The sequence below is a fragment of the Triturus cristatus genome, chromosome 7, assembly GCF_964204655.1.
Source record: "Triturus cristatus chromosome 7, aTriCri1.1, whole genome shotgun sequence".
Taxonomy (NCBI): domain Eukaryota; kingdom Metazoa; phylum Chordata; class Amphibia; order Caudata; family Salamandridae; genus Triturus; species Triturus cristatus.
In genome coordinates, this window is record NC_140590.1 from 1,478,714,136 (window position 1) to 1,478,739,842 (window position 25,707).

The window sequence follows — 25,707 nt, forward strand, 5'->3', positions numbered from 1 at the left end:
TGTGGCAAGGGTATGCCCAGACATGGATCCTGTACTCACTGTGCAACTGAAAGCAAGCTACACTTGGCCTACAAGTCCCAATCAGGGTGAAACCTGTCTTGCTTTGCTTGTGTTTCGTTTTATGAAGGACCGGTCCCATCCTCCTGATCTCATTCTCTGAATGCATGGGATGTGTGTGAGTAAGAATCCTGCACAGCAGAGGAGTCTGAGTTGGAAGTAGAGGGAGGTGTGACTATTCAGGTAGGTGGGGCCTAAGACATTCAGGGCCTCAGCTACAAGAAAACGATGCAGTGTGGCAGCGCAAGCCATTTAGTTGCACCATGCTGGGTCATTTTCAAAGCACAGGGACGTGTCGTAGTAACAATAACACAATGCAGCCCTGTGCTTTACCCTATGCAGCCCTGTGCTTTACCCTGCACTGGCACAGAGTTGGCTACAGTTAACCGGCACAGGCCCCCTTGCGTCATTATGAAAGGGTGCCTGTGCTCCAAAAATGTTTGTTTGTTTGCAGGAAGGGACACCTTCCTGCACCAAAACAATCATTAATTTCACTGTCCTCTTTCTATGCGTGCTGCAGAATGCAGCACACATAGACAGAGGAAATGAGGAGAAATAAAAGTATTTTTCCCCGTTGCATGAGGCATAGGATTCTGACGCATTCCCAGTTTTACAAAATGTTGTAAATCTTTGAATCAGTCAACTTCCGTGGATGTTGCGTGGGAACAGCCACAGAAACACCCATGGAATGCATCTTTCATGCAGAGTAATGCGTGAAAGGGGCCCATATTTACAGGGCCATGAAAAGTCATGAAGGGTGACTTTACATGGTCTTGTAAATATGGGCCAACCCATTGCGCCACCGGTGTGTCCAATAAAGTGACCCAGCGTTGACGCAACGGGCTTGCAAATAAGCCCCGTAGTACCTTGAATGTGTGCAAGAGAAGTTTGAAATTAGTGCATTTGTGTATTGGGAAGAAGTGGAGCTACCTGAGATATTGTGTGATGTGAGTTCTGTAAAGAAAGCTGAGGATGTGCTGGGCTCGTGAGTTCTGGCTGTTTGTAGTCTTCTGGTGAGTTCCTTGGTAATTCCAGCATAAAGGGTGTGTCCGTAATCCAACTTGTTGGTGACCAGGGAGTGAGTGACAGTGTTTCTGGTGTTGCTTGGGAGCCATTTGAAGAGCTTCTTCAGAATCTTCAGAGTGAGAAAGTATGAAGTATGAAGTGACAGTTTTGATATGTATGGTCATGTCCAGTTTGCTGTTGATGAATACAAGGTTCCTGGTGTGGGTGGATGTTTGGGTCCAAGGTCAGTCAGCCACCAGTTGTAGTCTCATGGTGAGGTGCTCTTACCAAAAATCACTACTTCTGTCTTGTCATTGTTTACCTGTGGTTATTCCTCCTATGTACAGGGAGGAGGAACCATGGGTTTAGATGGGTATAAGATGTCTCTATATGGGGAGAGCGGCTGGGTATAAGATTTACCAACTTATGATGGCTCTCCTCCTTCTACAAACCCTAAATGAGCCCTATACTCCTTGCTGTGGGTGCGGTTAGCAGTAAAGGATATATCTATTTTAAGGGACTGAATGAGTTATCTGCCTTGGGAAGTCCCTGTCTACTTGGCACATGCCATTAACTGGTACATTCCTCAGTGGGATAGACAACTTAATTGACATTTTGCACTCAAAAATATTTTCATAAAGGAAAAGTAGATTTTCTGTATGTACTGAACTATCTCCTCGTTTGAGACAGATACTATATCTGGATGACTTCGCAGAGGTTTCAGGTTACACTGACTGGACCTTATAAATACAATCTTTCACTCGCGTGCACACTTATTATGGAAGAGACACCATTTTACCTGCCCACTTAAACAAACAATCCCTCCTAACATCAGCAGCAGTGTTGTTCCCTTTATTTGTTTATTTATTTTTTTACATATCGCGAACTTTACCTGAAGGTGTCAGAGCGCTTTACAATAGAAACAGCTACATTACATAAGGACTTCGGAGTACATGAATTACATAAAAGATACAAACAGATAAAGGTTAAACTCACATAAGATTTTACATCAACAAAGAACAATCAACACACTCTGCCAGAGTTTGTACCATACCTGAAGCCCAAGGATTGAAAAGGAGCACTAGATTCCCGAGTTTGTGGGACGAGATTTTATTTTCCGAGATCTGAACGCTCAGGCTGTAGTGCCCAATAATGGCGTTCCTCGGACTTGAGATAGAGATTTCTAAGAATTTCAAAGATCCATTGCCTGCACTTCTAACTGCTCCCCAGGAGTTTGGCATCACAGTTCTTGAAAGAGGAAACACAGCTCTTGTATTGGTGGCTTCTTCCGGTTGTGGTCCTTGGAAAACATAACAAGAGGCATGTAAAGATTTAACAATGGTATGCGCATCTTCATAAGATTAAAGCACGATAGTATCACTGTTTGTGATATATTTTGCATACATGACATTTATATTACAACAGTTTTGATTTAAGCACATCTGTGAATTAAAGGTATTGGTTGGATTTCTGGTGAGTTTGCATTATGTGTTACTTGTGTAGAAACTCTGGACTCAATGTACACAAGGCTGGGTCTGAAAGCAATCAATGTTTCTGTACACCAACTGTTTTCCATCAGGACCCATATATTTGCACTAAAGATGGTGTACTACTCCCAGCACAAAATGGCCATTAAATAAGATTCGCAGAATCTTGTCACATCTATATTAATGAGGCAGGATTTTCTTTGTGAATCCCACTGATTGGAATGAGAATTCCTGGATGGAGCCCTACCATGGGATGCCAATAGCTATTCCTGTAGTTGCTGAAAGACTACTCTTTCTTCAATTCTGCACTTGTCTCTTTGAAGGGTTGCAAGAAAAAAATATAATTGCCATTCTTTGAGGGCACTTTGATTGGAGCATGGACTATTATCTGCTTCACCCAGTGCTGACATCTCACATTCAGAAACTAGAAGCTATCCCTGAAGAACCTCCTTTCAATTGCTGGTGTACAATCAATGACAAGTGTGTTACTAAACCATTGAAACTGGTATTGCAATGCAGAAAGGGGAGGGGACACTCCTTTCAGCCAAACAGCGATGTGTTGCCAATTGCACAATGCGAGGTAGAAAGCCTTTTCTCACTCCCAGCATGCCTTTGATACATTCTGCTTGCAGTACTGCGGCTGCGACACCTGTGTTTTTGCAAATATCAGGCTTTACAACCTCAAAACCACTTAGTACATCGGGCCCTAAATGCGTTGCAGACACTACTTGTCTATTCGCACCTGCAAATTGGAAACTGCTCCTTTGTGACCATTGATACTGATGCACTAAAATGTCAGAGAGAACTGAATTGGCATCACATAACCCTTAATCCTTATCCACCAACCCATGACAGCACATGGTTGATGACTTTCCGCACTGTTTGCCTCTAAATACCTTCAAAGAACTAGAGAAAGGACAAGGAATGGGCAATACAGAATACAAATGTATGATAGAGCCCTGTTTAACTTTTAATCATGCTCTTGTCGTCATGAAACCTGAAATTAGAGGTATAAAGGGCAGTGTCTGCAGTTCCAAAGGGCAAGCAAAGGGTATCAGCATATACTCCTAGTTACCTTAACTAACAACCAAGTCTGCAGAGCTCTCAGTTTCACAGGTCCATGTGTTATTACTCTTCCTGGACAGATTTTTTGCTTTGCATTCTAGGTCATGGATTCTGGATTTCATAAAGGAATAATGATTAGTTCAAATCCCTAAATGCAAAGAAAGCAGATAGAAAGAATGAACAGCTCACACAAGGACCTGGGAGATTAGAGAGCCCTGCCATATGTGTAACAGGAGAGTACTAGGAGCATTGTACCTGTCTCCACAGTGAATGCAATGCGCTCTCCTTTAAGAGCCCTGTTGAAGGTGAGGCTAACTTTGAAGGGCTGCCCTCTCCTCAGAATCAGCTCCTTGCTGATGTATTTGTCAGTGTGGTGAGACTTCCTGTTTGCTGAAATGTGCAGGTTGATCATCGTCAGTTCCAGACCTGTGAAATAAACAGAAAATGTGAACTCTGTGAGATGACTGCAAAGAGACTGATTGAAGATAGGTAGAAACAGGAGAAAGTGTAGAAGATGTGATGTCTTCAGCGCTCAAGAGAAATATTCATAAACAAGGAGACATAAGAGTAATATCCATGTAAATACAGAAGTCTGTGGAGATAGAGATACCCAGAATGCATAAAATGGACTTTGCTAGGGCGTACCAATATATTTTGTAAAAATAAATTGAAATCCTTTTTATTTTTCTCTCCTGTCTCAATTTTTCCCACACTTGAGTGAAGCAAACAGACGTCGGCAGCACCAGCACCTATTGGAGTGCTCATTAGGGCTTATTGGCCCTTTTTCTTGCCATCCCATCACCCCACTTGTGAATTTACTATTGTGGTATATATACTCTTCAACTTGGACGTCAGGGACATATAATATTTGTTATTTCAGGAATCGGAAATACTTAGGTAGTACACTATTGTGTGCTTTCTCTTGGATCTTTTTTGTGACGCTTCCACTTGGTGGAATTTTTTTGGGTGATCATACTTGCTCTGCAGAAGTCCATTGCCATGGACAAAACACGTTGGCTGTCTTCACTGCATACATGTGATGCTTTTTAAAAAGAAAAGTAACTAAAGACAAGAACTAGATTCACGTTTTTGGTCATGACGCCTCTCTACAATTCACACTGGTGTACCAATATCAGCATAGTAAATCTGTGAGTAAATATTTTAATAAAGCAACTATATAGAGACATAAATGTTATGATGATGCCAGTGGAAACTATATCTGTCACCAGTGATGGAATCAAGGATTTTGTTGTACCCTGCACATAGAGACACTGGCAGCCATGTTGTATATTTCAAGTCATCTTTATTGGTTCCATGTCAGGGTAGTATCAATCATAGTCCAACCAGCTCTAGTCAGGTACTAACCACGTACAAGCCCCACCAGGAGCAGCCTGCCTAGCTGCTCATCCCATCTCCAACTGTCACCACTCATCCACACAGGCACCCAGGCATTCCTTTCATCACAGTCACACCAACATTCCGCTACCAACTCTCACTCAGGCTGAGCAACTAGGAGTAAAAAAACGTGATTGTAGAGACCTTATTAATAAAAAGGAGAGAGAAGAGTCAAAGATGACATCCAGATAATGAGTGTTGGTAATTAGTGGTAACTAGTTTTGGTAGGACACAAGCTGATAACCACATCATGGGTGGGCCACTAAAACTGTTCTATTAAGCTCAATGACTTGAGTGGTGGTGAGGCTTTTGCCCACCAAATGACCACCCAAGAAATGCTGAAGAGATCTCCTTATGATAAAGTATACGGAAAGATAAAAACAAATATTATACTTGCAAAAAAATTGAAAATACATTTTTAAGTTAACGTAAATTAATTTTGTATATTTATTTTGAATGGTGAACAGACTAAAACAGTGACATCAATTTATTTGGAATGTTATTATTTTTAATATACTAAAAAGGATTACAATTACATTTTCATAAGTTTCAATTAAAAATCCCACCTAATTTAAAAGAAAATATTTTCATCACATGTTAATAATTAATAAAAGTAATGTATAGAAATAATTACAAGTATTTTAATTATATTTTAATAAAAACGAATGTTGCAATAATTAAAAAAACTAAACAAAGGGTACTAAAAATCTTAAACAAATAAAACATATGTTTTATTTTTGGATTGTTCTTTTAACATTAAAATAAATTAATGTATAATTTTAACAATTTAAAAAATGTATTTTAATTTAAGATTGTTTTCTCAGGGGTTTTATTTTACATCCATACCTCCATTATTTTCTATCACAGGATTTTGCAGTACCAGTGGTTGGCCATGTGTGGTGGTGGACTTACTGCAGCTTCGAGATGGAGTGTGTTTACAACTATTTTATGTCCCTTAGGGCTGTCGTAACTTTAGAAGTGCAGTTTGTGAAGAGGAATCAGCTTATTCTTTTATGGGTGGGTGTACGTCCCTTTTTACCCTTCCTTACTCCTCCTTAAAACCCCGCCATTTAGTAGTAAGTATTCCCCTTTTTCCTGCCACTTTCCTGGTCCCTCCCACATTTTCTACTAAATGTGTGATTCTCCCCATAGAAAAGATAGGAGAGGTGGAGGTGAAAATTTACACTCATAGGGGGATATTCTCAAGAACTTGTGATAACCATCGCAAAAGTTACAAAACGCAACCCTCAACATCGCAGTCCATCGTGGGAAATTTACACCATGTTAACCAGGTATTCACAACACGGCGGTACCATGCGATAGTCACCAGATAACACGTTAACTGACCGCGTTAAAATCAATGCCACGCCGCCAAAATGCGAAATACGAATGCCAAAAAAGCTGCGATGAGGCCAATCGCAAAACAAAAAGCAGCGAAAACCAGCGTCAGGCCTGCAAATCCCACGCATCTGGCGGGAAAATGCACTATAAAAGCAACAAAAACAATACACCAGAAAGAATCCAAAGTGTGTAGCAACAAGGATGCACCCTGACTGAGTGCAGAGGCCAACGCGAACCCTACAAGCTCCACAGATCACCAGCAAGGAACAACGGGGTTGGGGAAGGCGAAGGAGAAGAGGGAGAGGAAGACGGGGTGTAGTCCGCAGGAAAACCAGACCAGCATCACGGAGGTGACAGAACACAACCAGCAACTGACCCACAATCAAACTACCATGAATGCAGCCGGAGTGTCGAGGAGGCCAATGGAGGAGGCCAAGAGGTGCTAGCATGACGTGAAAATCTAAACCAGGCACAAAGCCGCTGCCATCAGGAAGGCAGCAACGGCGACAGAAGGTGGGAGTCCTGCGCCACAGGAGGAGCTGGAGAAAACGGAGGCCACAGTCAACAGTGCGGAGACGGTGCAAGGAGTCGGGAGTGCAGACACAGCTCGGGAGGACCTGACACAACATCAACAGGGTGAGTAAAGACCAGGGACTGGGGGGGACGGGGGAGATGGGCACAATGGCACACATGCACAAATAAGCACAGCACACTGCACACCCACAATGACCCTGGATCATGTCCCTCACATCCGTGGCACACTACAGCACACACACATTGCAATAACAGCACATCCACATTGACGACAATGTGTTAGAATGTGCAACCCCGACACTGTAGAACAGAGGACATAACTGGCTCCGCCCACGCAGAGAAACAGGCCCACTACATCTGACAGAGCTGGAAACTGTGAAATGGAAATGTACGCAGAAGACCTCACACCCGTCATGTAGTCCAAATGTAAACAAGAACAATGTGCCAACACACAGGTCAACACAATGTCAACATGCATCTCCCCTCCACATTGCAGAGGGACACACAAAACCTCCAGCGAGCACAGAAGACCACACATCAGTGATGCCAGAGAGGACCACCATACCTTCGATACCAATGCCCTACAACAGCCCATGGACATCTCACGCAACCCACCAACAGAACCAGGGCAGCCAAGCTACTTAGAAGAGAACCCAGCCCCTGCAACAGACCACACAGCATGAAGCACCCACAAGCACGGCAGGCTCACAACACATCACCGACCCACACATGGCACCCCAATGCCAGGTGTCAGAACGCCAAAAGGAGGTGGCCCAACAGGTGCGGGTGTGTTCCGAACCCATCAAACTAGATCACATACATAGGTGTCTATTACCCTTCAAGTACCACCTACACCCCACAAAGGAGACCCACACTGCCATTGAGACACATGCAGATGCACATTCCCAGTACAGAACCACGCCCAGGGGCACGCACATATCAGTCACACACCCACGTTGGCTCTGCGTACAATGGCACAGTCTACTTCCCTTACGAATTGTGTGGGTGACGACAAAGCTACATGTCCAAGCTCTAACCCGCTGCCTGTGGTGACATGTCTGCATCCGCTGTACACAGCACAATGTAATGTCCTAGGGCCCAGGGCCCTTATGCATACAACATGACAAACAGGGACACACACAGATATCATGTTGAACTGGCTACGGGCATGTACGCCTGGCCCCTTTATTGGCAGGGCCACATGTACATTGACGCCTGTGCTGGATGTGTGTGGAGTGAGTATAAAGCAGCCCACACAGAGTGCTTGGTGCTGGTAAACACTTGAACAGTGGACACCAGGACACCAGGGCAATGGAAACAGAAAACACCTGCATAACAGAGTCAACTGCTGAGCAACATGGAGGGAGCTGTAGCAAGTACAGAGGTCACCCAACATACAAACAGAAGTGTCCGTGAGTTTCAATGCGTTGCGGTTGGGTCCCCAGAGCTGAGCGTGCTCATGTGAAGAAAATGTCTAGGATTGTGCCCCTTCTGGACATTCCTGATGCAACTGCAGTGGGGGGGCTGTCACACCTGCATCATCTTCCTCATTGCCGTCCCAGGTGACATTGCTGTGTGAGCTCTCCACAGCACATAACCAAAACAGTAATGGACGATGCTTCATGGTGCACAGACCTAGTGGCATCTGGAGTGCTGAACAGGGGATCAGGCAGAAGATGGCATCCACGACAGGTGCGGGCAACTCCATTAGTCTGCGAGTACAACCGCTTCGACACTGGCAGTTGGCGGTTGGAGTTGGTCCTGGCGGGGATGGCGTGTGCCTTCAGCAGTGATGTGATGTCTGGGCCAGACAGGACTCAATTTGATGTGTGAGCCCTGGTAGGCCGCATTTGAGGCTGGAGGCAGCGGACAGTGCAGGATCACAGACACATGGCATTGATGACCCCAAGTCTATTGCCGCAGAGGCCATCCAACATCTCAGAAGAAGGGGTCCAGGACCTGACCAGCACAGGGTTAGTGGCCCAGGATCCACTGCGGCCAGCACAGGCAACCCACCACGAAACGGTGACTTGCGGTGCAGTCAGATGGGCCATGCGAGCTGAGCGGGTCCTTATCAATGTCCGAGGTGTATGTGGTGGAGGGTTGCGGGGGACAGTGAAAGGTGTCCTCTACGGCATGATGCAGAGGGTGGAAGCTGACTGGAAGCAGCAAATGGAGGAGTGGAATGCCACGGCATCGTTTTAGCCACAAAGTCAGTATCACCAACATGATGGTGGCGATAACCCCAAGTCCATGGACTCAGTCGCCACCAAAGATCAACCAGAAAGTGTCCATGGGTCTCCGGGAACAGACTTAGTGGCACCGAGGCTGAAAGGGGATGCAGTCTGCGTTGAGGCCTGTACAATGACATCAAGTCAGCCATAAATAAATCAAGACTGAATTGCATAGTGTGACCTACTCGACCGCAGTGGAGGTCTGAGGCAGCGGTCAACGTGGTCCAGCGAGCTCCTCCTGGAACTCTAACACATGACGTTGACATGACATTTGGGGGTGACTTGTGGTTGACGGAGGTAAAAGCACCATAGCCGAGCGGGTGTTCAGTCAGCGACGATGACGTGTCCTGCCTGGTACGGACTGGATTGGATGGCGTGAGGTCTGCTGGACCACAGTGTAGGCCGACGGCGTAGTCATCAAGGGCCCATATACACATGTGGTTGGGATGCCAGGCACATAGTTGGTGTCACCACATTGAAAGGAGTACAGTAATGTAAAGTCTGCATTAATGTGCATTCTCGGACAATGTATGATCAAGACTCAGTCCCAAATGAGTGACCTACTCGCCCGCAGTGTAGGCTGGAGACAGCGATCAGCAAGGGCCCACAGCCACGTGTCGTTGTCTTGCGATGCATAGAGTTAGTGACACCAGGGCAGTTGTCGGGAGTGTTCAATCACCTCCGTAACAATGATCCTTTTACCCTCGGACTGAAACGTGTCATCCTCTTACATCTCTCCTTGCGTGCAATGATATGTACTCTGCCATTGATAAATCAAGACTCAGTCCCACATGTGCGAACCACTCAAATGCAGCGTGGCCCGAGGGCAGTGGTCCGCGTGGGCCCACGGACACCTGTGGATGGACTGCTATGCACAGACTTGGTTACACCACATCGATGGGAGTATGGTGAAATAAAATCTGCCATAATTGATGTTCCCAGCCATAGTGCAATCAATACTCAGTTCCAAATGTGTGACCTACTTTTCTGCTGTGCATGCAGGTGGAGTACCTCAACTAGAAGGGAGTACAGTGGACCGGTGTTGCGGAGGCTGTGATGGTCTAAGGAGGCTGCCAGGTTCACAGCACTCTGGCTTGGAGCTTGCACTGGCACATGGTGGGCCCTCATTGACACATGCCGGTGTCGGCAGGTGTGCATTAAGGCCTGGGTGCGCCGGGCCTGGCAGGACTGGTACGGGGCCCTGCGGCCCAGGGTGCAGCATGCAAAAAGGAACGCAGGCAACAACGCTCACGGCATCGGCGTTGGCCTTTTGGCAGAGTAAGGGGCGCCGCCCTGGCAGAGTCGCTGGGCATTCCGGAAGAGGACCACGGCCAGAGCTACGTGCTTTTTATTTACACCCCTTTGCATGCCCAGCATACGCCGGGCCAGCCCACTCTGCACACGCTTACAGGGGGGTACGTAACAAGCTACATTTCCAGGATCTTCCCTACTGGCTGGGGTGACATGGTTGCGTCCACTGTCCACTGCACTCCATACACCAGCGGTGTATGTCGACATGGATATGTGTGTGGTCTGCATACTGCAGTCTTGCCACCGCTTTGACGCCACACTTGGCATTGTTTACATTGTCATTCATCGGTCAGTTGCCTCCGTCGCACATGCCTGTTTCCCACCTCTTCCGACAACCTGCTATCATGTGGCTGAGGTGCCATGCAGTTGATGGCTTATGTGCATGGCTGGCCCAGGTTGCCAGAGTGAGTTGTGCTGTCGAGTCTGGTGGGTGGGCATGTTGTTTGTCGTGTTGTATGTGAGTTTGTGACGTGTGCATTCCCAGTGTTGTGAGTTGCATGGTTGTGGAGTTGAGGTGTGTGGTGTGTTCATTTGGTACTTGCCAATGAGCAGCGCATTTACGTAGGTGCCAGCCAGGAACCGCCGGGAGATGATGGGCTGCCGGAAGATATAGGACTCATGCACTTGGAATGGGTGGTTGGCGTCAAGGTTGGTGGAGATTCCCAGATGGTCCACTATTTCCTGCACTGTGATGGTATGTGTGTGCTTTCGGTTGTGGATATTGTGTGCAGTGTCACCAGGGGGCACAAGTAGGACATGTGTGCATTCAATTGCCCCCTGACAAGTGAGGGAATCCAGCTATGGCTTTGACGCCTTGATTGGTCTACAGCTGTTCCTGCACAGGCTGGGGGAAGGATAGGTAGTGTGGTACCAAGCTGATGATGGCATCCAAGACAGTTGGGGGGGGCCTTGGATGTAGCTGGCTGTGAGGCTCCTCGGACTCTGGTGGTTGGCAGTTCCCAGAGGCCAACAGGTGTGGCGCTGTCAGCAGCTTAGTCTGCGGAGGGATGTTGGTTGTCCGCTGTGTTGGTACCGTCGGCCTGTGGGCAATGGTAGTCAGGATGCGTAGGATGGGTGTCCTTTTGAGCCTGTGGTGGGCAATGATGTTCCCAGGTATTGGGTCTGTGAGGTTGGTGCGTTTTCAGCAGGTCGCTGTCTTCGTCTGCGCTGCCTCAGTGTTGGTCCGGGCGGGGGGCAGAGAGGTCGGGGGGCCTGGGGGTGTTGACTGTGGGTGTTGTTGCCCTATTAGGGCTCCGGGCTGCATGTTCAGTTGCCCGGGTGCATCTGTTGTTCTTCATGTTTGGCTCTGGGCTGTGCTCCCTTGTCTGTTGCCGGTTGTTGTCTGACTTTGCACCAGGTCAGAGAAGGTGTTCATTTCCTGCTGCTAACGCATCTTATCGCATGTTTTGTGATCTTATTGCCGATCTGGCTGGTCGTTGAGAATGTTGTGGAGTGGTGTTGTCGTGGCTTTTTGCACGGTAATGCCTACTCTGCATCTCATTAGTGATAATTGCCGGTGTCATCTGTGGCGATGTTTTTTGCGGCTGCTATCGCAGGTAAACTGGTGCTATGGGCTGTTGGCACCAGCTTGTGAATGGGGTGATACATTTATCGTGACTTTGGCTGCGATAAAGTACCGTTAAATCGGCAATGGCTCCTTGAGAATATGCCCCCATATGTTTGTGAAATGCATTTTTGTGGTAAATAATTATTGTTATTATTATTAGTAATGATATGCATCAATTAAAAAAAAGACAAATTACCTCTGAAGAAGTGGTATCAAATAGGACCGGGAATATGTTAAGTGAAAAGTGATATATAATTTTCAAAGCACCACCACCACGGCAAATAGTATTGTTTTTTCATGATATTTAATTGAATAAGACCTAAAAAGCAAGACCTATGCCAGTTCAATCACAGAGAGAAAAGAAAGTATGTTTATCCATGACATTATATTACAAAGATTTGTGCTGGAGGAGGGCTGAACATTCAAAAGTAACTAAGACAATTCTTTGTATGCCTTGTGAAGAGTGTTGAGGGTAGAAACTTGCTCACATAAAAATGCCAAACTGACAGCCTCAATGGAAGGAAAGATTGCAATAACCATACCAAGGGGTGCAGGCCTAGAAGTTGGTCTTGAGTGCAGCAATATGCTAAGGTAGAGCCAAAGGTGCTGGCAGTGGGCACAGCCAGGTTGCGGACAGGCAAGGTCAGCTTTACCTTTAGCACTCTTCAACCCGCTGCAGGTGCCATCTTGGTACACGGGAGGGTGAGCCCTGCCAGGAATCCGTACAACACTGCAAGGAGCTTGTTAGTATGAAATGAGGGAGGAAAAAAACACACAAAAGCGGAAGCCCAACCAATCCCGCAATGAGAGGAAGTTCCCTTGCACCTCGATTTTACAGGAAACAAAATCAATATAAATAGGACGTGAGAACCTTCACAAAAGAATAGAAGTGTTACTAAACTTTCAACGCACTGACAGGCTTAATTTATTTTTTTAACGAATCAAAATATATAGAAGGCTATAAGTGGCCTGGTACCCACGATATAAAGCAGTCCAAATTATTGCTAAATGAAATGGAAGTATGCTTAGTGCGAGTTAGGGGCAGCCTACTCATGAACCCTGAAACATTAAGCAGCTGTTCCTCCTCACAGACTTCCAGCCTCCCACAATGAGTTAGGACTTTTAAAGCCTTAAGTTCCACTCAATCAATCAGACCTCTTACTATTCACTAACAGCAAGCTCCCAGAATAATTCCTGCAGAGTCCACCAGCGATGCTGTCACTCAGAAGCAGCACTTGATTCGCCACCATGATGCCAATCTTGTCACTTACTACTAATAGCCTTAGACTCTTCCAATGTTTATTTACTGTAACTTCAGATGCCAGCAACTCTCCTGAGTCTGAGACTTCTGAATTTACAAGAGACCACACAATACATTTTAAAAACATTACTTAAACCTGCTTTCAAATTTGAGCATGGGGTCTCTAAATGCCCTTACAGCTAGAGACTTCAACGTCCTTTTCAACATACGAAAGGCAAATGTACAGTATAGTCATAATCGTATCCCCTTTTCACTAGAATCAACATATATGGTCCATCGAAATCTTTGACCCCCTTCAGTTACATCCTCTGCAAATATTTCCTTAACCTCAACACCACCTATGGAAATAACCTGATTTACAAGACCCCAGAATGACATCTTCGTTCTTCAATAACATTGCTTCTGCCTACCTGAAAAAGGTATCCAAATTCTGCATCACATGATTTGCTCTATGCAATATCAACATTTGGGGAAAATATAAGCAACCTTTTTATGTGGTGATTTTGCTAATATTCCAAATGTCACCTTTTACCCAAGCAGTAGAAACCAACTCCTTCAAGTGGTCATTCACTCATCTTAATTTCAATGTATGATCTCAGTATCAATCATAAGACAGTGTCTCTAATTTCCAGGTTGGGATCCCCATGACAATACATATCACATACCTGGCTTAATCTCTCATCAGAAGCTTTCTCTGACTTCTTCAAGGCCTCCTAGAAAAGGGATTCTTTCCATTATCATGCATACCAAAGTTTAGGTGCATCCTATGATTTCTACCATCATGTGTATCAGGTAGTAGTAGTGTCCCATAACACTTGTCGCTTGCATTTGCCAATAAGACGCTTTACCAGAAGATTGTCTTAAATTAATATTGTGTCCAAAAATATTGTCCACAAAAAAATCAATCCACTGGAATTAATAACAGACAATCTATACCCAATCGGGCCATATATTTGCAAACGATATTTAGGACCCAATAGTTATGTCAGACAATAGTTCTACAGATCATATTCTGACATGTAACCAACTTGGGATGACTTTCAGCCTTTCCAAGCGAACATCAAGAGGCTGAGTTTCAATGAAGTTGAAGAGCAAGGGAAAGTTGAAATCAGGCAGTGGTCAGAACGTTTTGGTCAGACAGTGATTTCTTAAGGAGAGGTGTTTGATAACTTCAAAGTGAAAGGAGACTTTGGCTGTGAAGGTAGGATCCACTGTAGCATGACAAGGAACTAGTTCATGGACTTGGATGAGCAGGGGGTCTACAGGCAGTTTATGTGCTTCAATTTTTGAGCCAACCTGGAAAACTCCTCCATGTGTTTTGGATAGAGTGTGGTTACTGAGGATTAAAGTTGAAGTGAGAAAAGACGTTTTCACAGTGGTAATGGTTTTACAGGTTGTCAAGGTTGGTCAGCTCCCAATACTGAAATCTTCTATGCTTGGTCAGGATGCCCTTAGTGAAGTATGCCTTTGTGGCTCTCTTAAACTCTTTGTTAGATTGCGTTCCATTTACATGTTGCAAATAATATCATACACCAACTGAAAATCCTCAAGTTGGAATTTTAACAGCATGCCCTGTGGTCTTGCCTCTGCATGACGTTGAGCAACAAGTCTCTGAAGCAGGCCATTGTCTTTTTGAGTCATGCGCGCATGGTGACAGATAATTGTGTAGGATGGCTTGAGAGCAATAGTTTTCCTATATTTTAGAGCACTGGCTAAACAAAGATGCACTGTGCTGCCAACTACCCTACAATGCATAGGTCCAATCTGAAAATATGGGACATACAATGTGTGCTGTCTTCACCAATACCAAACTTCTGTAATTTATTTGGTGATTTTGTTTTATCATTTTGCCTCCATAAGGATGAAGCATGTACTTTTTTCCCTGAGCTTGTAGGAGTTTTTCTGTTAGTGGGCAAAACCTTCCTCTCAGAACACCGTTAATTATGACACAACTTATGTTAAATGGTCTCATTAGAAAGTGGTGCTTCATCGCATGAATAGATGTTTGACCAGGCACTATACCGCCTTAGATAGAAGGCATCAAGTAAAAGTTAATATCCTTCTATTGGAATTGTACTGGCATCTTTTTGTTCTGGCCTAAAGGCAGTTTGGCTGTCTGCCGTTCCTAAGGAATCAAGAACAAATATTAATACAGAAAACTAATGATAACCATACCTCACGGTGCCTGCCACATGGTTATGGGATTTACAGGGGGGCACCATAGGGCCCCCTCCAGTCCGCAACCAAAGGCAGCAGAAGGTTGAGGGTGCCCAAAGTCGCTTTCTGACAGGCTTTCCATGTCGGAAAGCCCAACATGGAAAGCCTGTCAGAAACCAACATAATAATCCAAACTGCTGAAACGCCATCCCTAATGGATTATGTGGCAGTTCTGACTGACTGACGGACTCCTTGAGCCCATCGGAAGCTAGTCGGATTGACCGGCCGGTTTGGACTCTGACTACAGTCATTGAAATACGGCGGTCGGTCTTCAAACCAAGGATGTAGGTCCGTAAGCCTCCGACGAGTGTTTGGATGCTTACCGACCGACATCCTAATCAGGCCCCATGTGGCATGACGATCAGCGACATCTCCAGGATTAGTGGGACTCTGTCCAAGATATATTTTGAGGCTCCCTGCATCAAGAAACATGGAATTTATTACCTCCTTTTGGGTCATTCATGCCCTTGTGATTATTGAAAACAATAACTGCCAAAAGTTGACGCTATCTGCTGTCTACCCACTCAATAGGGCCAAAAGAAAGCTTGAACAAGCATTGCTAAAGACATTTTGATGTAGATATTTTTACTTGCAACTTGCAGCAACATTTTATGTGGAATACAGTGTCCAGACAGCTGGTTAGTCCCATTGTATGAAAAACACACTAAGGGAAAATGGTTAGATGTCTAGTGGACTAGTGCATAATATTAAAGTATGCATATGCACATTGTAGCTTTAGATGCTGAATATTTGTAGCTACAAATACATGCTCCCTCACTGCTGATGCTCTTGCTACAAAAGTGAAAATCAACGCCCTTATTTGAGGTTTTTCTTTATTCCATTGGTTAAACAATTGAATAACTTTCTCTTAATTTCCTCTTCTGCCTTTCCCCTCCTCTCCTCTTTATATGTGCTCACTTCTTTGTCTCAACAGTTACCTGTGACTCTGCTGAGTATTAGGACTGAGCAGGATAAAAGAGGATACAAGAGATGGCTAGAGACGTCTGTGAAACAGTATAGAAAGTGACATGAAGTAGAGGAAGAAGGGGTTAGAGAGATAGATTAGGTAGAACGATATGTGTGGTAGGGAGAGAAGTAAAGTAAATAAAGAAAGGTGAGGTAGCCAGAATTTAAGATAAGCAGAGGTAGAAAAAGGAAGATGTAGGTACAGAAAAAGGGACGTAGAAATGTGTAAGGTTTTAGAGTGTGTTAGAGAGTTATGGGGAAAAGAAAATGTAGAGAGTGGCAGAGCAGTACTGTACTCCAAGGTGTGAGGTAGAGAGAGAGGAAATGTAGGAATAGAGATGAGTTAGAGAAAAGTAAAAGCAGTGAAATATTGCCATGGATAGAAAGAATTGAGAAAACCAAAGAGATGCTTGGCTTAGTGAGAGCAAAATAGGAAGAGGTATAGCAAAACTGGTGAGATAAAGAGTAGTGAGGAATAGGGAAAGGTGGAGAGAGGGGGTGAAGGGTAGAAAGAGAAATGTGCTGTAGAACTAAAAGAGGAAGCTGAGAGACATACTTGAAATAGAGAAAGAGAGGTGAGGTTTATACAAAGGTGGTGAGTTGTGAGATTGAAAAAGAGGAAAAGATGATGAGGTAGAGAGATCTATAATGAAAGAGGTTGAGAGAGATAATTGTGGTGGAGGGGTGAATGACAGAGAGAACAAGATAGGTTTAGAGAGACAAAGATGTTGATGACAGAGAGAAAAAGGTAGCCATAAAGAAATAGAGGTATCCAGAAAGAAGTACGATATTCATAGAGGGAAAGGAACAGAAACTGAGGAAAAAAGAGAACAAGGAGGTGGAGAGGTGAGTGAAGTAGTGACCGAATGGTGAGATAAATTGAGAGGTTAGGTAGTCAGCCAGAAAGCAGGGGATATTGAGAAGTGAGACAGTGAGGGATCTGTCAGGTAACTAGATTGAGCTAGAGAGATAAGAGGGAGTGGTGTAGCAGAGAAAGGTCTGAAAGAGAGTTAAGGTATTATAGATTTGACGACAGAGAGATGAGGCAAGGATAGAGATGAGGTTTAGTAGGTGGAGGAGAGATACAGGGAGGCCAGATGGAAAAACTGTACTGAGATGGAGAGATAAATGAGATACAGGCTTCAGGTAGAGAGTCACAGATATAGATATATGCACAGAGAGTGATAGAATGAGGCAGAGAGAGATGAAGTCAAGTGAGACAGATGTGAGGGAGACAAAAATTAGATAGAGAGATCTGGAATAGAGAGGGACCATGAAGGTACATGGAGAAATAGAGTTAGAGGTTAGGAGAGATGACTAAAGGTAGAAGAGGAGAGGTGAAGTATGGAGAGAGAAATGACAGTAAGAGTATTATTTCATTTAAATGACACCAACTGCCCGAGAATGCAAGAGTTTAGGCTGGGCAGGTCAGACATTCACGCTAAGGGGCAGGTTTATTTTTAGCGCAACACAGGACAGCAACCAAAATTGCTGCATGGAGGTTTGCAAGGGGTGAAAGCAGAGCAGCACCACATTTCTTTTATTATTGCTGCTGCTTATGCTCATTACCCTGCACTAGTGCTTAACCTTTGCATCATGGTGCCAAGGTGTAGGAAGCTGGCTCTGTATATACTGTACCAAAGTGAGGTATAGTGTGCAAAGAGTCTAGTGGTACCCCAAAAGTAGGCAGAGGTAAAGTTAGATAGCACCTCACTCTAAATTTGTGGTATTGTGGTCGAGCAGTAAGTCAGTTTCAGAGGACAGTGTTAAGCATTTGTTGTACACACTCAGTCAGCAAATTAATTCACACACTCAAAGACTGAACTTCATATCAATTATTTTTGTATCAAAAATATTCTTTAATGGTATTTTATTTCCTAGAACCAAAAAAGCCTAGCACAGGTAAGTGATAAGTACTTTGCAGTAAATATACAGATTCTAACACAGTTTGTATTGCAATTGTAAATGTACTTTGAGTTGATTACAGTAGTGTTATTGATAATTCAGTGCTTTTCAGAATACAGTACATATACTTTGGATGAGACATTTGCTGTAAACAGGTACGTAAAATCGTTTTTGTTAAACAGTACAATTTTAAAGAATTTCTTTATGTTTTGAAACTCCACACAAAAACTTTTCACAGAGAAACAGTCAATGTTATCCTATGGAGGAAAATAGTGTTATCGGTTTTGAGCTAAGCATTTGGTAGTGGGAGTTGAGGTTCTGGGGGTAGACTCAGGGGTCCCCAAGGGTCAAGAATGCACTCTAGTTACAACCTCAGAGGCACTAGGGTGGCAGGGTGCAGAGTGCTGAGGCCCAATGTTATCCAATAGGGGATAGGGGGCCTCCGGTTGGTGGCTGCTGGCAAGCAGTCCACTTGGTTGTGGGAGCAAAGCTCCTGGACTTTAGCTCAGGGCAAATGGGGAAACAAAGTAGCACCAAAGGATCACCCTCAGCGGCACTAAGGCGGCCAGGTGCAGGTTGCTGTTTCAACGCCCGGCGCCCTTGTGTTCTCAATGGGGAACCTCCGGTTTGCAAAGGCACTGCAGGCTTGGGGATGATGGTCTTCTGGGTGCGACCACCACTTCGAGAGGTAAGTTGGGAAGTTAGGTGTTTGTTAGGCACTGTCGGTTTGGGCACCCAAGGCCATGAGGCATCGGTGCAGAGGTGTCTTTTGGGGTCGGATCTTCTTACCAGCTCCTTGTCGCGGTTGGGGGACCTTCTGGATTTAAGCTACAGGCGTCGGCTGAAGGCTTGAGGAAGATCAGGGGTTGCTGGATCTCGGGTCAGGATCAGCAGGGTGACCTCCTCGTGGTGTTTGCCCACTTGAGCTCGGGTCATGGACGGTGGGTGCAGAGTGGGGCAGATTCGCAGTGTCCGGCCGGAGGTTGCGGATGAACAAATACAGTGTTCACGGGAGACAAAGTCTTTGGGCTTGAAGGCAGGTAGGTGTCTTTAAGCTTGCTGGCTTCAGAACACAACAGGAGTTTTGCAGGAGCAGGTTCGAGGGGGAGACAGTCCGGTAGGGCTAGGGCCAAGTCAGTGGGCATCTTCCTCTTGTTAGCTGCTGCGCGGCTGTTCGGTCCTTCTTCTTCTTGTAGTTTCTTCTTGTCTGCTTTCTTGGTTCAGGGCTTCCCCCTAGGTACTGTATTCAGGGGGCATTTTAGGGGTCTCGAGGTCAGTAGGCAATGGGCTACTGACCATAGGGTGACAACACCCTTGGTGTGCTCTCCCCACATGGGAGGGTGAGAACAATCCCTAATCCTGATTGGGGAGTGCCTCCCATCTGCAAGATGGCGGGTACTGAAGAGTGGGCTTCACCTCACCTCCCCCACCTGAGGGTTGAAGTTGGCAGAGATGGGCACTCCTTCTAGGCTGGCTAGATTTTCCACCTTCCCGGTTTCGGCGGAGCGGGGTAGGTCTTTACACCACCCTTGGGCGACTAAAACTTAGGCAAGTTCGCATCCCCAAGAGGCTCGCCAAGTACCGACTGGAGTGGCACTTTCTAATACGTTAGGCCGGTCCAGAAAGTAAGAGTCTAGTTATTCCGACACTTACTGAGGGTAGTTTTTATCACTGTAAATAATTAGTATCACACCCTCACATAGTTGTAGATAGTTGTAATCACTGGTCCTGATGAATTGCCGCTGGATCCTCCTGACCTTGTAGGCATGAAACATGTCGACCACCAGAGCAGAGTAGAGTAGTCCCTGACCCATTTAGTCAAGACTACCACCTCTCTTTTCATTTTAGCAGGGTGGTTTACTGACCTAATAAAATCAGTTATTCAGACTAACCGACCCTTTTTAACCACACTCACTTAACGTCTACACCTCCCTGGCCCTCACCTGCACTCACCCTCGGCAAGGAACAAAAGATCTCCGCCAAAGAGCCCCATCTCTGGGTGCCCGTCGGGAATTGCAGCGCCGACCCGACGAGGAGCAAAACCCAGATGATGAAGCATGACACCTAGCTTGCTGGGTGTGTGAGGGTTTTAGTTCCACCAATGTGGGTTCCCCCACCCCACACAGTCCTATACCCTTTAGGCTTACTGAACACCACCCCCCACTTAGTCTAATTCTGAGGAGAGTATCCTTCATTCTCTCCTTTATGAACAGAGGAACTGTATACCCTTTCCGTTTGACCTAGATTTTCCACCTGCCTTCCCGCTGAAAAGGAGGGGGAGACAGAAAGGGGGCATGCTCCTGATAGCAGGAGAGGCTGAGGGTTACATTACAAAGGCTGCCAGGCCTTTGAAGCTCCCCTGCCACAGATGGCTCTTCTTGGCCTGGGGGAGGTTTTAACACCTCCGCCCAGGCAAGGCTTTGTTTCTGGGCTCAGGGAGCGAAGGTTCCCACCCTAGGGGTCCAGAAACAGTTCTCGTGGTGGCAGGCTGGTGTTTACCAGTCAGGTAACCCACCAGAGGCTGGTGGTTTTTCAGGGACATCTCTAAGATGCCCTCTGTGTGTATTTTTCATTAAATCTCACACTGGCATCAGTGTGGGTTTAATGTGCTGAGAAGTTTGATACCAAACTTCTCAGTTTTCAGTGTAGCCATTATGGTGCTGTGGAGTTCGTAATGACAAGCTCCCAGTACCCTATACTCTTAATGGCAGCACTGCACTTGCAAAGTCTAAGAATGGACTTAGACACTGTAGGAGTTCAGGGCTCATGATCTATGACAGGGCAGTGGGTTGTGTGCCATGTCGACTCTTCACTTTGTGCTGCATGAAAACACGCAGCCTGCAAAGGCAGTGTGTGTGTGTGTAAAGGTACAGGGCCTCTAGGGGTGGCACAATAAGTGCTGTAGCCCTTAGAGGTCGTCCCTGTTCAGAGTGTCCTGGGTACCTGTGGTACCATTTACCAGGGGATGACCTGTGGCCAGAGATGCCAATTGGGTTAGTTTGGGGGAAAGAACACAGGCCCTGGGAACCTGATTGGCAAGGACCCAGGGCACATCAAGCAAAAGTGCATCAGTAGTCTGGCAAAATGTTGGGGGGTTACTGCAACAGAAACCCACTTTCCTACACAAGGTGTGTGCGTTCTAGCATTGCATTGTACTTGAAGCATACCTTTCCAATCTAAAATCCTATGCCAAGACAAATTCTTAAACATTCCATACTTTTCAATGTGTTATACAGAGCAGCCCACTTGCAGTGTTAGGCCTACTTCAAGAAGGCATTAAGTTTTTGTACGCAAAGGCCAGTCTGGCTATTTTAGTAGATTGAGCTTTGCATCAGAAACTATAAATGCTTGCTTTAATTTGCCCAAGTTACACTCAAGTAATAAAGTGGCACAAAGTGATATTTCCGCTTTGCTGAGATCAGTGCACTATTCCAGCTCTGGATTGTAAACACGCTTGCAAGTGTTTGCACTGCTTTGCTTCACTTTTAATTTCTTTGCTCTGGTGCAAACCCTTAGTAAATGTGCCCCTAAGTTTCTGTTATAAATGCGCAGCTATGGTGACTCTTGGAAGGTGGGAGCTCTGAGCAATAGCCCACCTTAATACATTTCTGAAGGAAATGTGTCCACCTCTTGAGATAGCTTGTTTTATGAAAATACTATGATTCAAGCTGTTCACTGTAATGCATGCTCCCATAGTGAAATATAGGAATGCGACTCAACAGTGGTCGGTCACATCCTAACGGGGCGGTAAGGACCGCAACCGGGTGTTGGTCGGTCCCATGACCAAGTCGGTGTCGGCGGAAGTGATTCTGCTCGACATCATAATGAGCCCCTAAGAGTTTGTTTGCTTTCTCAGTCTTTCTATCTGGGTCTAATCTGGCCCATAACCATGGGCGTCTGCAGGGGAGGGAAAGGAGGGGAGCTTGCCTCCCCCGGCTCACCGGTGCAGGCCGTACTAGTGCTGTGGTGGAACATGTTTCAAGCAGAGGTGTTTTTTTTAGTTCCTCCCGATAGACATGTTGTAGGGGTAAGTAGAGCAAACTACACTTTTGTTAATGTTTTTAACAAATATTGCACAGCAGCACATCTTCTGTGCAGCATGGCTGATTGTTTTAAAAAATAAATAAAGTTAAATAAGGATTTCCCCCAGAATAAACAACAAGCATTGAAGACTGCAATTTGCGGTCTGCATATTCAATGGGTCTCGCCTACGTGTCTTTATAAATGTTTTTCGCCATGGCTGCCGATCTAAGAACATCGAAAAAGCCAGGAAATACATTGCATTGCCCAGACGTATTGGATTTGCAAATGCGTGTTTTTCTCTCTTCTTTATTTGCTTACAAAGCGCTGTTTCTAATGTATAGGTCACAAGTCCAGTATCATGCAATGTAATATATCAAAAAATGTCCTGCCCTGTTCAACACCAAGGAGCACAGCAGATCCTGTAGAAGCAAGCATTTTACCATTCTAGCTGACATCTGTCATCCTTTTTATAGTCTTCATAAATGTAGCAGTTACATGCACTGGATTCAGTTCGCAACTTCAGTAGTTGATTTTCAGGAATGAATGGCAGCTTATCTACTTACACAATAACTCCTAACATCCCTGACTTCCTCCACTGTAGATTCTGCAGACAGTGGTGTGGGCGGCAGGCGCCATTCTTTTTTGTAATGCTGGCACTAGTCTCCAGCATGCCCAGTAACACACTGGGCTGCTGGAGTGCGACTGCGAGCCATGTTACAAAAAATAATGGCGGCTGACGCCCGCACCGTCCGTGGGCCAGGGAGATTAAGTCAGTCAATCCAGTACGGGCAGGCTACGGCCGGGCGGTGTGGGTGCCATTTTGCAGAGGCGGTGCCAGGTGCTGTGCGTGCGTCACGTGACCGTCATTGGTAGCTGAGCACTGTGCTACTACCAATTAAATTTAGCATAGCGCTCACAGCTACCAATGACTTGGGACTGCTCCGGCCATAGGTCTAAGCAGCCACACAGGTGGCTTGTGCAGCATTGAGGCAGGCGAGGCAGCACTGTCATTGGGTAGCAGAGAGCTTCCACTGAGAGCTGCCTGCCGCATATCCTGCCATATGTAAATCGAGAGCTGGACCAATCATGGTCCAACTTCGACCTGCCCCCCCCCCCGCTCTAGCCTGCAGCAAGTGCACAATGCGCAGGCTCCTCTCCAGTCAGACGGAGAGAGCGTTGAGAGAGATAAGTTGCCTCTCTGTCCTGCACAGCGTTGCAGAGAGAGCCTGGGTTTTGAAATTAATTACTTAGCTCAGAATAGATTAAAAGTTTTAATCTAAAATTTTGATTTAAAACTTGAAGTTCTAGGGCTTTTGACAGCCTATATGTTTTAGTTTGCTGCCTGGTATTGTTTAATTTCTAAAACGTGACGTGAGGAAAAACAGAAGTAAAGGAAGGTAAAATTCAGGGCAGAAACTGTCAGAACAATGGGGGGCAGTAAAAAGAAAAAGCAAATGCAGCAAAAACAGGGCAAAAGCAGGGTAAAACAGTCAGAACAATGGGGGAGACTAAGGAAAAAGAAGTAAAAAAACATGACAAATGCAGGAGAAAGCACTCAGAAAAACAAGGGGAGTGGAGAGGAAGGAAAAAGCAGTAAAAATAAGGAAAATCATGAGAAAGTACTAGGGGAGAGGAAGGAGAAAGCAGTAAAAAATGGGGCAAAAGCAGGAGAAAGCAGACTCGCCGTGTCTGCAAGAATGAATGTGCCCTTGTTTTAAGTAACTGGTGCTAATGTCAAATGGCATAAAAAAGTAACTAGTGCTAATGTAAAGCTCTCCAATGTTTTGGGTAGTGTTGGTTGTTGGTGGCATATATAAAACTTCACTAAAAAGTAACTTGTGCTTATGTAAAGCCCTCCAATACCTTTGGGCAGTGTTGGTGTTTTTTAAAACTGCACAAAAAAAAGTAACTAGTGGTAATTTAAAGCGCTCCAATACCTATGGGCAGTGCTAGCGTTTTTTAAAACTGCCCCCCCAAAAAGTAACTAGTGCTAATGTAAAGCACTCCAATACTTTGGGTGGTGTTGATTTGGCGGCGCTATATAAAACTTCACTAAAAAGTAACTGGTGCTTATGTAAAGCACTCCAATAGCTTTGGGTGGTGTTGATTGTTGGCGGCGCTACATAAAACTTCACTAAAAAGTAACTGGTGCTTATGTAAAGTGCTCCAATCCCTTTTGATGGTGTTGGTTTTTGGTGGCACTATATAAAACTTCACTTAAAGTAACTGGTGCTTATGTAAAGTGCTTCAACACCTTTGGGCAGTTTGGGCGTTTTTTAAAACTGCACCAAGAAAAATGTAACTAGTGCTTATGTAAAGCACTCCAATTCCTTTGGGTGGGGTTGGCACTAAATAAAACTGCAAAAAAATGAGAAAAATAGAGTTGGTGGTGGAGGGGATCTGTGCAACAGAGTTCAGCGGGTCAAGCAGCGACCAGCGGGAGGTGGACAAGCAGCCAGGTAAATGTGGGCAGCATTGGGGATATTAAGTGATTTGCTTGTAATCGCAAAATGTGTAACTGAGGCCGGGGCAAAAGCAGGAGTAAGCAGTGAGAAAAACTGGGGGAGAGGAAGGACAGAGCAGAAAAAATGAGGCAAAAGCAGGAGAAAGCAGTGGGTTTATATTTTGTGCCACCATTGAGACATTGGGGGTTATAGAAATTATTATCTAGCCGGGTGTGGTTATACCTGTTGATGTGGGATTATATCTGGTGAATTATATGGATACTATCCAGTGCCACTGCCAAGGCACACTTGGCAAGTGCTGTGGGTGTAAAGCTGGTGGTGGTGCTGTGGCACGTGTTTTGGGTGCAATCTGGTGCTGCTGTGGCAACTGCTATGCGTGCAATCTGTTGCTGTGACAATTGTAATCTGGCACTGAATATATATAATGTGTGTGCATCAGTGCGTATACATATATCCACACACAGACACTTTCCTTTTACAATTTTTCTGTTACTACATACAACCTAAACGTATTCAATAATTGGGAGGTAAGTTATTTAACGTTCCCAAATCTCATCCTACCTATATAATTATGCATTATGTAAGGAAACCTGGTTCCCATTGCAGGAGACATTTAAAGGGAATTTTCAACTCCCTGCAGCTTATCTGCAACTCAGTTTATTCAATGCAGCCAGCCTGGTGATGAGCAGAGTATTTAATGATCCCCATTTCTTTTTAGAAATCGACATCTAAAATATTTTTCAAAACAAAAATTGGATGATGTAGAATCTGATATTACGGGAGCAAGAAAAGAATCTAGACATGGTGAACAGGAGGAGGCAGAAGAACCGAGCACAAGCAGTTCTGCAGGTCCACTTTCAGCTCCAACAGAATC

The 25,707-nt window shown here is 45.2% G+C and overlaps 1 protein-coding gene across 1 annotated transcript in view; it reads right to left on the minus strand.

Moving 5' to 3' along the window:
• Nucleotides 1–25,707, minus strand: part of LOC146812211 (protein-glutamine gamma-glutamyltransferase E-like) — a 96,321-nt gene that overhangs the window by 53,431 nt on the left and 17,183 nt on the right. Inside the window, exons 2-3 of the mRNA XM_085615145.1 lie at nucleotides 3,870–4,040; nucleotides 2,117–2,362 (exon numbers count right to left, since the gene is read on the minus strand). Coding sequence (XP_085471271.1) covers nucleotides 2,117–2,362; nucleotides 3,870–4,040 — 417 coding nt within the window. The remainder of the gene's footprint in view (nucleotides 1–2,116; nucleotides 2,363–3,869; nucleotides 4,041–25,707) is intronic.